Below are 13,476 nucleotides of genomic sequence, written 5' to 3'. Positions count from 1 at the left end.
CTTGTTTACAAAGCAGGGGGCTGTGTAATAAATACTCTTAGAAAGATTTCTATCCAATATTGTTGAAATAAAAGGTCACATATTAAATGAGAAATATGCCAATACCTGTAAAATTCATTATTTGTGAACCACCCATTTCTCAACCATATCAGACAGAAGGGATATTATTACAGCACAAATAACAAAATTTAGTAACATAAAGAATCTCTGGATAGAAAATATTTAGGATCACAAATTGTGAGAAAAGAAAAAAATTATAGTTTTTGATTTATTATATGCATTGTCTTTTCATTTTTACATGACAAGCTTTCTATTTCAAAAGCTTATTTCATCTGACATCTTCACACATAGAAACTCTCAATAAATGTCTGGTAATGAATGAAAAAATGAATGAATTTTTAAAAAAAGATTTTATATGCTGAAGGAATGACTGACTATATAGCCTCACATTTCACAATAAACTATAGCATATTAATTTGACCCCCAAATTAGGCAGAAAATAAAAGTATTCCATAAAGTGCTCTACTTGCTTATATTGCCAAGAAATGAGAGGTATACACTATAGGTCAAATTCTAGATTAAGACCAAAATATCAAGATAATATGAAAGTACTTTATTTAAGTATCAAATACATGAGCCAGATTAGCCAATCTTGGGTGGCTATAATGAACCAGATATTCTGCTACATCAAATACTCTGGTCCTCAAGGACCTGATGTTAGAATAGCCAAATTCACATCACTAACCTTTTTGTTAATTTTATTTTTTGATTTGTGTTGAAGTTTTTGCATTAAGCATACCATATAACATCTATCTGTATGGACCTATTAATATAATCTCCTCATCTAAACTCACAACTTATCACTGATCCAATTCTATATTCTACTTTCCATTTATAGTCTGTTCGTTTCAAATCAAATTCTACACAAGTTTTCACTCCCTTCTTATTCAGACTTATCTAAAAGCCTTTGTTAGGGCTTTAAGATCTTAAATTATGCTATTTAGTTAATAATTTCTTTATTTCACATTAAATAAATGAATTCGGAAGTCTTAACATTTACAGAGAAACATTCCAGTTTCCACTGTCTTACAGTATTCTGTATGTTATTCTTGAGAAGTGAAATGATTAAGACTAGGAAAAAATAGTGTTAAAGTATTGATCTATAACTTCACAAAAACAAATTCAGCAATTCATTGGTAATAATTAAAGCATGAGAATTTTTTAAATTATTTTTTCATACTGTACAGCAACCTAATTTTTTTCCTGTTCTGGCCAATGAAATCTTTACAGGTTAAAAATTACACATCATAAACCATTTTTCAAATAGTCAAAGTGCAAATTTTTCAGTTATTTTTAAACCTTGATAATTTTTAAAAACTTAAAACAGAGAGAGTTTTGCATAAGAGAAAACACGAAGTATTATTCAATAATGGTCATTTAAAATTTTCTACATACATACTGTTCATTGACTTATCATTTGGCATTCTACTTAGAGGGAAAAAAAATGTACATAAGGGCCAAGCCAGTTTTAAAAAATTATAAACATACCCATGTGCAAATTGAGGATTTAAGACCACAGTATTGCACTCAGTTATACTGTGAAACAAAATTTATCTCATGTACTAAAGTATTCAGTCAAGTTTTAATAACTTCATACATCCTAGACCTAAAGCTGCCAAAGATCAAGGTTCATTGGCAATAAGAGAGCCTTCGATTATTATGAAGAAAATGTCCATGCTATTTGTAATATTTATCAAGTTAACATTTTAATCACGTGTCAGTATCTCATTTATTAATAGAATGAATACATTTCTCACAAATTCTGATTTTCTGTCACCACCTCCCCCCAACTTGAGATGCGTCTGCCATTTTCAAGGTTTTAGAAACACTTGTTGAAAAGACCACTGGAAAGTTTACAATAGTAGTGTGAAATTTTAATTATCCCAAGGAGGTACATAGTGAATAATTTTTAAGAAGCGAGGATAGTTTTATGACTTTCAAAATTAATTCAAATGAAACAATGTCAGCCTGATTTTTGCTTTGAGTAAAGAAGTTATCATTCGAAGATCGAGTTCCAAGGGAACCACAAGCGCCAACACTAAAATTTACCTTCCCATATGACAGCCTTTACCCTTAGAAGAAAAAAGTCACCTTTCGTTCTAAAGAAGTTACTCAGGTTAGCCTAGTTCCAATAGACAGTGAAACCATGGACGAAAAAATCATGCAAAAGGATTAGTTTTTCCAACTCAGGTTTGCTGCCATTTCAGGGACACCCCATAAGTACTCTTCCTCTGCAGACTTAGAGTTGACCCCTGACAACCCCTAAGAAATAAAATTGTGGAGAACTTATCACTGTCCAAAGCTGGGGGGTGGGGGAAGGGGAGCAAATGAGAGATGTATGAGAACCGACACGCTTTGCCCTCCGAAATGCCTCATATTTACTTTTGACAAAAGAAATAAATAGAAGCAAAACCGAGATTCAGAAGAAACTCTCTCTGCTGCGTGCACCGGTAGAGCATTTTAAAGACCCTTTAGAAAAGAAGCAGGCTGGAGGCTCACCTTCCATCTCGCCGCGGGGCTGGGCTGGAGCTGCCGGTCTGGCTACCCGGCCTCTCCACGTGCTCCTGCAGTCGCCGGGACGCAGCGCGCAGCTGGCGGGAGATTCCCAGCGCGGGGAGTCCCCGGGATCCGGCCGCCGCTTCGGCGCAGATTGAAAGGGACAGGAGCCGGCCACCGGCCGGTGCGCGGGGTTACAGCGGCGCTGGCTGGCGGCGGCTTTAAAGGACGCTCACCGCGGAGCGCCGGAGGTACCTACCGCGCCTCCAGCCTCCTTTTGAATGTCAAAGCCAAGAACCCCGATAGGATGGAAACGGTGCGACTGTAAATTGTCTCAGAATGTCTATTTTGGAAGGATAATGCATGGGAGAGTAATATCACATGGCGGGAGGGAGGATCTGGATTGATTCCTTTCAAGTATAAGTTAAAAGAGGTTTGTCTTAAATTGAGCAAAATCTGGAACTTTGGGTCTAGATTCAGGGATGACAGCCATGAGTGCCATCGATGAGAATTCACTTCATTCGATGTATTATGTTTTACTTCTTCAGTTTTTCATTTCACATAATAAAAGTTCTTGGTCCAAGTTTTCAGAAACTTCTGAGACAGTTCCAGAGTATTTTGGCACTTTCATCAGCTCAACGTTTTCATTTTTGGAAGCAATTCTCTCACTTTGTTTTCCCTTCTGGGAACTGCTTGGTTTATTTGCCACCACTCACAAAATACTACACACTCTATTTATGTGTGTTTATTTTCTGCTACCTTGCCTTCCTCCAAATAGGATCTGAAACAGCTTACAAAACTACGTATATAATGTATCAGTGCTAAGGGGTTGGGGTTGGGGAGACACAATAAGAATAAAATTAACTCAAAGATGTTAGTACACAGAGTCAACATCTTTTCCCAACATCCTTCCCACTTTATAGAGGTCAAGCACGCACTTGACTATAGGGAGAGGAAAGGGGAAGTGACCACATAATTTTTTTCAAAAACAGAATTTTTCTTCACACTGAGGTTGAAGGGACATTGTTCAGGTGAGTCCTCAAAGTTACACAGTGTGCTGAACTGGACAACATGTAAATGATCCTCAGAAAGACCACTTTCACCCTTGTTAGAAACTTACGTTGTTGATATATATAAATACACTGGAGACTTAAGGTTGGGAGTTTGTGCATCAGCAGGCCACATCAGAATAAACCCACACTTACCAGTTAAAGAACGCATGTTGTAATTTTATGAATTTTAGTTTATTTTAAATATGCCTTGGTATAGGAGATATGTATAGATATAGATATAGGTATATAATTTTTAAATGAGTTAATAACTTGTATTGGCTTTGTTTTAAGATCATGGCACTACGATAGCATCTCTATAGCTTGTATGGGTTGGAGTTCTACAGGATAATATCAATTTCAGAGAAATACTCTAAACACTAGGTCTAATTTTAGTATTGAAAGGGGAAATTTGTTGTTTGTTAGTTTCTAAAAGCAAAAATAGCACATCAAAAGTAGCAGAAGAGGAACTGTAAATTTTCACAGGGATGGTGTAAGGATGAATAGTTATTTGGTTATTAAAGAATTTTAGAAAACGTTTAGCTTCCATTACAATGTTCTTTATGCTTAGCAATGGAATGTGTTACTACTTGGTAAATAATTAGTTCAGTAGTGAGTATTTCAGACTCAAGAGAATGACACTTAACGGGATAGATAAAACGTAAACAGGTAAAATAATTTATGCAGCTATTTTGCCCTCAAGGAGGTGGAGCATAAATCCCCACTCCTCAAGTGTGGGATTCGCATCTGGGAGTTCCCTGGTGGCCTAGTGGTTAGGATTCTGGGCTTTCACTGCTGTGGCCCGGATTCAATCCCTGGTCAGGGAAATGAAATCCTGCAAGTCACGTGGCGTGGCCAAAAAAAAAAGATTAAAAAAAGTGGAATTCACATAGTGACATCCTTCCAAAGAGTACAGTATGAAAAGGGAGAGGGAGGAGAGTAACTTTGTATTACAGAGACCAGACAAACACTACCTCAGCCAGGTGATCAAGGTAACATCCACAATGATATAAGGCAATGCTGATAGTTTGTACCTTGATACAGTGTGGTGAGTATGGTACTTCACCTCTGTAGTTTTCCACCCATAAACCTGTAGCCCCAGTCTAATAATGAAAAAAGAAAAGCAGAAAAAGTCCAATAGACAGGCATTCTGCAAAGTGTCTGACCAGTTAAGGTCAGGTCAATGTCATAAAAACTGTAATTAACGGTCAAGGTCATCAAAACTAAGAAATGTCTGAGGAACTGTCACAGCCAAGAGGAACCTAAGGAGACTTGATGACTAAATGTAATGTGGGATCCTGACTGGGATCCTGGAGCAGGAAAAGGCCATTAGGTAAAAACTAAGGAAATCTGAATCAAGTATGGACTTTATTTAGTAAGGTATCAGTATAGGTTCATTAACTGTGAGAAATGTACAATAACTAATGTAAGATGTTAATAGCAAGGAAATAGGTGGGTGTACATGAGAACTCTTTGTACTATCTTCACAGTTTTCCTTAAATCTAAAACTATTCTAAAAGAGTGGATGGACACTTTGAACAAATAACTACTACTCACTTGGTTAGGTGTCTTCGCATAGTATTCAAAGTTGATCACACAGCGTTTACAAGGATCAATTACCTATAACTGGGAAGGTAATAAAACACTGTGGATTTATAATGTACTTTGACTAAAACTGAAATGATAAACTTCCAGGGAATCAGAGATGATGCCTAAATTTGTCTTCATTATCATCACTTTAAGAAGGGTACAGTTGAGACTAAACCATGAATCTAGACACGGTAACTGACATGGGTGGATCTGACTCACCGAATCACATTTCATGGCTTATGCTATGTAGGTAAAATTAACAGTGACTAAAACTGAAATCACTGACAAAGGTTGCTCCCAGACCATCTGAGATAGCCCAACTACTGACTCGGCTCAAAGGAAATAAAACTGAAAACTCCTGATCTCACCCCAAATAATCATTCTGCACCCTGTCTGAACCTTGGGCTCTCTACCCACCAGCCTACTCAAAACCACAACTGAGGGTGTCCCGCTGCTAAGAAACAGACAACACACAGGGCATTCCAGGCCATCAAATTAGTAGCCAAGAAGGAACCATCAAAGACGCTGGCATGGTCCCCTTCGGAGCTCGCTCATCTTGACTTAGCAACCCTCCCCTCAGGAAAAGCATTTGGGGATCTCGCCTTTCAATTGGGCTCTTTCTTTAAAACAGTCTTACTTCACAACCCTGGACACATTTGCAAGTGGGGTCTCTCAATGTCGTGTGATACTCGAAGTTGAAGATGAAGATTAAACGTTCCTCTAGAGTGTGAAGGCCTGGAGACACCTTATTGGTGCACTAGCGGTTCTTCATTTTATGGGTAGAACACAGTTGGGTAAAAATTGGGTGTTAAGAGTTTGAATAAGATTGTGCACACAGTTTCAGACAGTTCATGAGAAGAAAGGCATAGGAAATTACCACGTGGGGCTCTCTGCTTCCTGTGAAGTGTAAATTTTCACAAGCTTCTCCCTCCTCAGATCCTCATGTAATCGCATTCCTACCTGCCCTATCCCACTGGGACCACCATGTTCCTCTCGTCGATCTCTTCAGCCCCTAGACTAAGGAAGTGACCGAAACGCGAAGCCTTACGTTCTTTCTTCTTCTACTCTTTTCTTCTCTCAGGGACTGCTCAGAGAAAACCAAGCCACCGACAGCGCGGGGGAACGGCGCCAGACTCGAGGCGCGAAGCATCAGAACCATCCGCACGACGGCAGCCGCGTGCGCGCGAGGGGGCGGGGCGCTCGCTTCCCGCGCACCTGCCCAAGGCCCTGCCCTCTGCCCGCGCCCCGCCCCCAGCCCCGCCCAGGCGCCCAGCTCGGCCCGCGCGCGCGAGGCCCCGGTTCACGCGAGCGTTCTCCTGCGCGTCCGCTCCCGCTGTAGCGTCGGACAGTTAGGGGAGTCGACCCCCGTCGGTTTGCTCCTCTCGGTGGAGGAGAGATGGGGAGGCGTTGCGCTGGGGCTGAGGTAGGAAGGAGCCCGCTCCTCGACGCCTAACCCTCCCACGACGCTAGCCCCTGAGCCGTGATGCGAGCGTGGGTCCTGCTCTCCGCGGTGCTCTGGTACCTCACAAGAGGTGGGGATCCTCCCGCCAGGTCCCCTGGCCTCTCCCATCTTCTCCGTCCTGCCTCCTCCGCCCCGCCCCGCCCCACTCTGAGCCCTGGCTTCTCTTCTACGTAAAAAGTCAGTGGTTTCTTTCCTCCGCAGTTGGATGGCAGCGTAATTCCGAGCGCACTGAGAAAGGCTTCATTTATGGCAACCCGGGACACCCAGGTAATAAGAACCTTTTCACCCGCAGAGTCTGCCCGAAGAGCCGGGGTTCCGTGGCTCTGCTAAGGTTCTTCCCGAGGAGGGAAACGGAACATTTATTGAACGTATACTGTGTGCTCTGCACTTCCCGAAGGTTGTTGCATCGTTTCATCCTTAGAGCGACGCCACTACGCCTCAGTTGAATCACCTTACCTAAAGCTGCATAGCTCGGTAGGAGCTAAGACTCCATTCAGATCTCTTTCTCTGATGCCACCTCACTTCCAGGTGTCCCCGCTGCTTTGCAACATGCGAGGCCCCCTCAGAGGAGTGATTTCCGGGGCTGGAAGTCCCTCTGTTTGGAATGCCCTTATCCCTTCCCTTGTTAACTAGAACTCCTACATATCCTTTACGGCTCAGCTCAAATGTCATTTGTCACTGTGATGAAACTTTCTCACACTCGCCAAGGAAAATTAGTCACAAGGCTAATTTTAGATAACTTTGGGCCGGTTCATAGCATTGGTCTGCTTTGGAATCTCTCCGTGTTTGTCGGCCCTCCCCTTCCCTGCCACCACCAAATTGTAGGACACTGTCTTCTTTATATGTTCAGAGCCTGGCATTCAGTAGGCTTTAAAATTAATATCTTGTGGGACTGTATTGGTTCCAAGCACATTGTTGCTGCTTCCATCAAATCCGAAACAGAATAGGTATTGCAGAAAATCTTCTTTGTCTGTCCCATTTAATTATTGTTCCTAACAGAGGAAATTTATAGTTAAATATCATGTTTGCCTTGCGGATGACAATGATCATCTTTAAAATAGTTTTGCAACCAAAAGATCCTTTTCTGATCTTTAATTTGATTCCACTAACCCTTCAAATTTTTTTTATTCTAGTTAGTTCTGAATCCGTACATCAAGATGTATTATGTACATTTTAGCAACTAAGACGTGGCACAGCCAAAATAAATAAATAAATAGATAAATAAATATTAAAAAAAATAAAATGTATTATGTACATTTTTATAAACAACACTATAATATCACAGAAAAAAAAATATTGACTCTGTAGCAGTCTAGAGTTTTAAGATCTATGAGAAGCAGAACGGACTTTAGCATTCCAAATGTTATAATGATATGCTGATTTTTAAAATAGTGAAATCCAAAAAGAACTAATCAAAGTAACTTTGGGAAAAAATGGTAGGAAGTGTGTTTCTTAATTTAATTTTGCTATATAATGTAGTTATATATTGTTTTATTTTTGTCACAGTGAAATTATATGTAAAATTACATCACAATAGCCCAATCCTTGTCTGTATGGATTTGAAACGCGCTGAAAAAGAAACAGTGGACCCCACCTACTTATGGGTTGGGCCTAATGAAAAGCCATTAACAGGTAAGTTATTCGATTTTAATATCTTCTTTTCTTAATGATGCGAACATTTTTTAAGAAAAGCACTGTCATTTATTGGAATGAACAAATTGAAATTTAATTTTAACTACAGATTCACTTACTCCATATTTAGACAATCATATTATATCTTGGTCTGTGCCTTATTTTCTCCTTAGGCAAAAACTGAAGCAGTAATTTTTGTACCTTACTTCCCAAAGCTGTATTAGTTCAGAAGTTCTTATAAAACCTAAAATTTATCCTTGCAGCACCTGTGATAGGAGATGAGGTAACTAATAATGTAATTTTTCACGATGTTAGGAGGGTGTCTTATAATATGAGCATTGTTAATTTGTCTTATGTGAAGAAATTGCATAGAACTATAAGGCAGTGTGATCTCACAGAATTACTGGCATAAATCAATTGAAATTAGATACCAAGAAATGAATTAAAGAAAACCAAAATATATTTCAAAAGTGTACTTATCTCATGTGGTTTTCCATTGAGTAATATGACAGAGTTACGATTTTGTTGAATTCTTGAAGTTAAAATAGTCCATTAATTTTTAAATTTTTGTATTTATTTGTAACCCCAAGTTTACTAAATAAGGTTTGAACTGTTACATGTTAAATACCAAGCAATTTACTCTTTCTGTTTAGGAAATAATAAAATAAATATAACCAAAACAGGAAAGCTGATAGTGAAAGACTTTCTGGAGCCTTTGTCTGGACTTTACACATGCACTCTTTCTTATAAGACTGTCAAAGCAGAAACCCAAGAAGAAAAGGTAGTAAAGCAGAGATATGACTTTATGATCTTCGGTAAGAATATAGGCACATTTTAACTTAAACATTTAATATGGATCAGAATTAAGTATATGGTTTCTTCATTTAGTGAAAATGAGTCTTATATATAATCATTATGACTTATAGAGTATTTTGGGTGTATTTGACTAGGCAAACTCTTAAACTGACATCAAAATAGTGTGTCCTAAATAATCCTTTTTCAGCCTCCCACTTCCCACTCTAGGTATGCAGGCACAATCTACATTATCACAACTTTGCCAGGTAATTTAAAAACTGATGTTTAATTCCATAAAAGCAAATTAATGATCCTTTTCACTGGACTGTGCTGACAGCAACACTTCTGTAAATTAAGACCCTCACCATCAAAATCTTATTTTTTTCTTGATACTTTTAACTTACATATATAGCCAGCCCACAGAAACCATACAATCTCTTGTACTGAGTGGGTAATATATCAGATGAAAATAACCTTTTTCATTAAAGTTATTCGTTTTATATGTTTTTGTGAGGACAAACTGTTAAAACATTTTATTAGAAAAAATAAAATACCCAAAAAAACCCATTTTATTAGATAAATTAAGTTTCTGTGCTGGTTTGCAAGATTGATGGGATTAACTATTACATGTTATTTGGAAATTAATGCTAGGCACAATTGTTTTATTCTCATCTTTTTTAAAGCCTACCGGGAACCTGACTATTCATATCAGATGGCTGTACGTTTTACCACAAAATCTTGTGTAGGAAAGTATAATGATCTGCTTTTTAGACTGCTGAAGAAAATCTTGCATAATTTAATCGCTGATTTGTCATGCCATATCATACAACCATCATATAAATGCCATTTTGTTAAAGTCCCAAAACATGGCCTCATTCCTGAGCTATTTATAGCCTTTCAAGGTAAAAAAAGTTTTAATATTTCTTTAATTTTATGTGTTTAATCTTAATTACAAAATTAATTGCCATATTATTATAGAAAGCTTATAAATAGTAGGCCTTAAATGTTCATTAAGCACTAAAGTATGTTGTTGGTCTTAACCTGGTTGTGGTTTTAAAAATTAACACATTATTTGCCTTCAACTATGATATATTGTTGCCTGTCTTTTAGAACTTAATATCATTTTATAAATATGGGCTTTAACTATGCAGCTAATATTTAACTTATAACTTCTTATAGAATTTTAAATTGTATTTTTGAGAACTTAACAAAAGGGAGAAACCAAACCAAACCAACCCAGAATTATTACTGTTCATTTTAAAGCCTTGTAGTTACCTCCATTAGCCCCCAGATGGAGTGAAATCATAATGTATAAATCATTCAAATTGTGCACCTTTACTTTATTACTAGAATTACATAGATTAAACACATGCACACATGCATACTGGATTCAGCATTTGGAGCTTTATTGGAATGTTTGGAACTTTTTGGAATCTTTCTGTGAAAATGTTATTTTTCCCCCTCCAGTTAATCCTTTTGCACCAGGGTGGAAAGGTAAATGCAGTGAGTCTGTTGACTGTCAAGATAACACTAACCATAATATCCTCCAGGTGAGAGTTTCAGTGTAAGGGGAAAGTATTTGAATAGTATACAAAGCTATTTAAAAACTGAAATGTGAAGTATTATTGATTTTTGCTTTCAGTTTTATAAACTGAGATTGTTGCGATCTTGGCTATTTAAAAATGTTTTGTTGTGGAAGAGTACATCTGGAATGTTATATAGCTCCCCAGGTTAATATTACGTATTTTTCCTATGACAGAAGGATGGATCACTGTTCTTTGTTCTCCAAATGTAACTAAGCAGCAGCTTGAAGAACAACCTTACAATCATGTCAACCTAGGTTAAAACAGTGGTTCTTCCAAAATTGTATCTGTACTGATCAAAATAGTTGCTCTCTCCTCTGCCTCCTTAGAGGCTAAGGACATAGTCTAAAAACTCCCTTCACTCTCCTCCTCTATATCCCTGAGCGCATACCCTTAATATTTTGCATGGTTTATGGGTTATTATTAGTTATTATTTAAGCCCCATGCTCAAAAAATAAAACAAAATTTACACCATTAGTCTGTAATGCTGATTAGAGAAAAGTTTTGGTTTCCATTTTGCTTGGCTTTCTTTTTTTTTAATTTAATTTATTTATTTATTTATTTTTGGTTGTGTTGGGTCCTAATTGCTGCGCGTGGTCTTTCTTTAGTTGCAATGAGCGGGGGCTACTCTTTGTTGCAGTGTGCGGGCTTGTCATTGCGGTGGCTTCTCTTGCTGCGGAGCACAGGCTCTAGGTGCGTGGGCTTCAGTAGTTGGGGCACGCGGGCTCTAGAGCACAGGCTCAGTAGACGTGGCACACGGGCTTAGTTGCTCCGCGGCATGTGGGATCTTCCCAGACCAGGGCTCGAACCCGTGTCCCCTGCATTGGCAGGTGGATTCTTAAGCACTGCGCCACCAGGGAAGCCCCTTGCTTGGCTTTTTGGAATTAGAAATAATGAACTCCCGGTTATCTACATATGGAATAGACATGATGCAAATAATTCAAAACAAGTGCTTTTTAACCTCAATTTAGTTTTTCTTAAATGTTGTGCATAAAAATTGACCATAATTGATAAGGTCAAGGCTAAACTAATTTTAGTATTAACATGCAACTTTTCGGGAATTCATCTGTTGTGTAAAGCAATGGCATGTTTGTATTACGTTTCATTGCCTCTGATACAGGAGGAGAAATTTGGTTCATAGTTTAGTAATTGTACTTCTCTCTGGTGTTTTTAAATCTTAGGCAAGAAATCGAATAGAAGAATTTTTCCGGAGCCAAGCATATATTTTCAACCATGATTTTAATAAAACTCTACCAGCTATGCATTTTGTGGACCACAGTTTTCAGATAGTACGCATAGATAGCTGTCGTCCAGGCTTTGGAAAAAATGAAGGTCTCCACAGCAATTGTGCTACCTGTTGTGGTAATTATAAAATATAAATATCTAATTATTTAGGTTATATAGTCAGAATTCACTTAGCATAATTCAGTTGAATATTTATAGTGGTTCTCTTTACCAAAAAAATATGTTTAGTTAAAGGGAAGTAAAAATTCAAAGCCCAAATTTCTAAATATAATTATCTTCATGTATATGAATTCTGCTAATGTAATCTTTTGTATTACAAAATATTTCTGTAGTTTTTTTTTTTTTTTGGCTGCGTTGGGTCTTCGTTGCTGCGTGCAGGCTTTCTCTAGTTGTGGTGAGTGGGGGCTACTCTTTGTTGCGGTGCGCGGACTTCTCATTGCAGTGGCTTCTCTTGTTGTGGAGCATGGGCTCTAGGCGTGGGCTTCAGTAGTTGTGGTGCACAGGCTCAGTAGTTGTGGCTCGCGGGCTCTAGAGCGCGGGCTCAGTAGTTGTGGCGCACGGACTTAGTTGCTCCGCAGCATGTGGGATCTTCCCAGACCAGGGCTCGAACCCGTGTCCCCTGTATTGGCAGGTGGATTCTTAACCACTGCACCACCAAGGAAGCCCTTTGACTTAAACTACTATACTATGAAAGAAAACAAAATGGTCCTGCCTAGAAATTGTAAATAGGAACTAGAAAACAAGAAATAGGAACTCATAAATGAAGCAATGCAGAAGATACTGTAAAATGCTGATGCTAAAGGAAAAAGATAAGATTCTAACTCTTTTCTGTCTTTAAGATGATCAGATAACAATGTTTAAAACTTATAAATGGGGAGTTCCCTGGCGGTCCTGTGGTTAGGACTCTGCACTTTCACTTCCGTGAAATCCCGGGTTCAATCCCTGGTTAGGGAACTAAGATCCTGCAACATACTCAGTGCAGCCAAGAAAAAAAGCTCATAATAATCTTCCACACCTTAACTGGCTGAACATTACTCATAGTATAACATAGATATAGAATGTCAATGGTGTGACATTAATGGCAATTTGTATTATTGGTATAAGATACCTCTAACTGAAATTATAATAATCTACTCCATTGTGTTTTCCTCTGCAGTGGTTTGTGGTCCTGAGACTTTTAGTCCTGATGTTGATGTTACATGTCAGACCTGCGTTTCTATCCAAATCTACGGAGCTATATCTTGCCCATAAAACTTCAAACAAAAACTGCAACGTGAAGACTAGAGGTGAAAGCATTGTTACTTGCTTGTGGAGGTGGCGAACATAAGATGATTTGTTCACATCCCAGAGTGTCATAGATAGTTCCAGTAAGTAAGATCAGTACGACCAAAACATTGGAAAACATACCTTTTAGAAACCCTAAAAAGATAGTTGACATGGCATTTCTAAGAAGGCATTTAATATCTCCAGTGTGCAAAGGAAAGTGTAAGTATGAGTGGATGAGTTTTATTGAAATATGTTTTGTTGTTTACAATCTGTTTCTATGTTCCTAAGACTATATTAA

General features: G+C 38.3%; 1 protein-coding gene across 1 annotated transcript; it reads left to right on the top strand.

The window, feature by feature from the left end:
• Nucleotides 1–6,678: 6,678 nt before the first annotated feature.
• On the top strand, nucleotides 6,679–13,163 carry ZPBP2 (zona pellucida binding protein 2; the record flags this gene model as incomplete). Its single annotated transcript, XM_082678485.1, has 8 exons — nucleotides 6,679–6,727; nucleotides 6,859–6,924; nucleotides 8,164–8,289; nucleotides 8,943–9,104; nucleotides 9,768–9,986; nucleotides 10,552–10,634; nucleotides 11,849–12,029; nucleotides 13,069–13,163. The coding sequence occupies 8 exons, from the start codon at nucleotides 6,679–6,681 to the stop codon at nucleotides 13,161–13,163; spliced, it is 981 nt and encodes a 326-aa protein (XP_082534611.1).
• Between the last annotated feature and the right edge of the window lie 313 nt (nucleotides 13,164–13,476).

Source organism: Grampus griseus (assembly GCF_964374135.1).
Source record: "Grampus griseus genome assembly, chromosome: 20".
Lineage (NCBI taxonomy): Eukaryota > Metazoa > Chordata > Mammalia > Artiodactyla > Delphinidae > Grampus > Grampus griseus.
The sequence above is the reverse complement of the archived record's forward strand: the minus strand, read 5'-3'. Positions and strand labels throughout refer to the sequence as shown.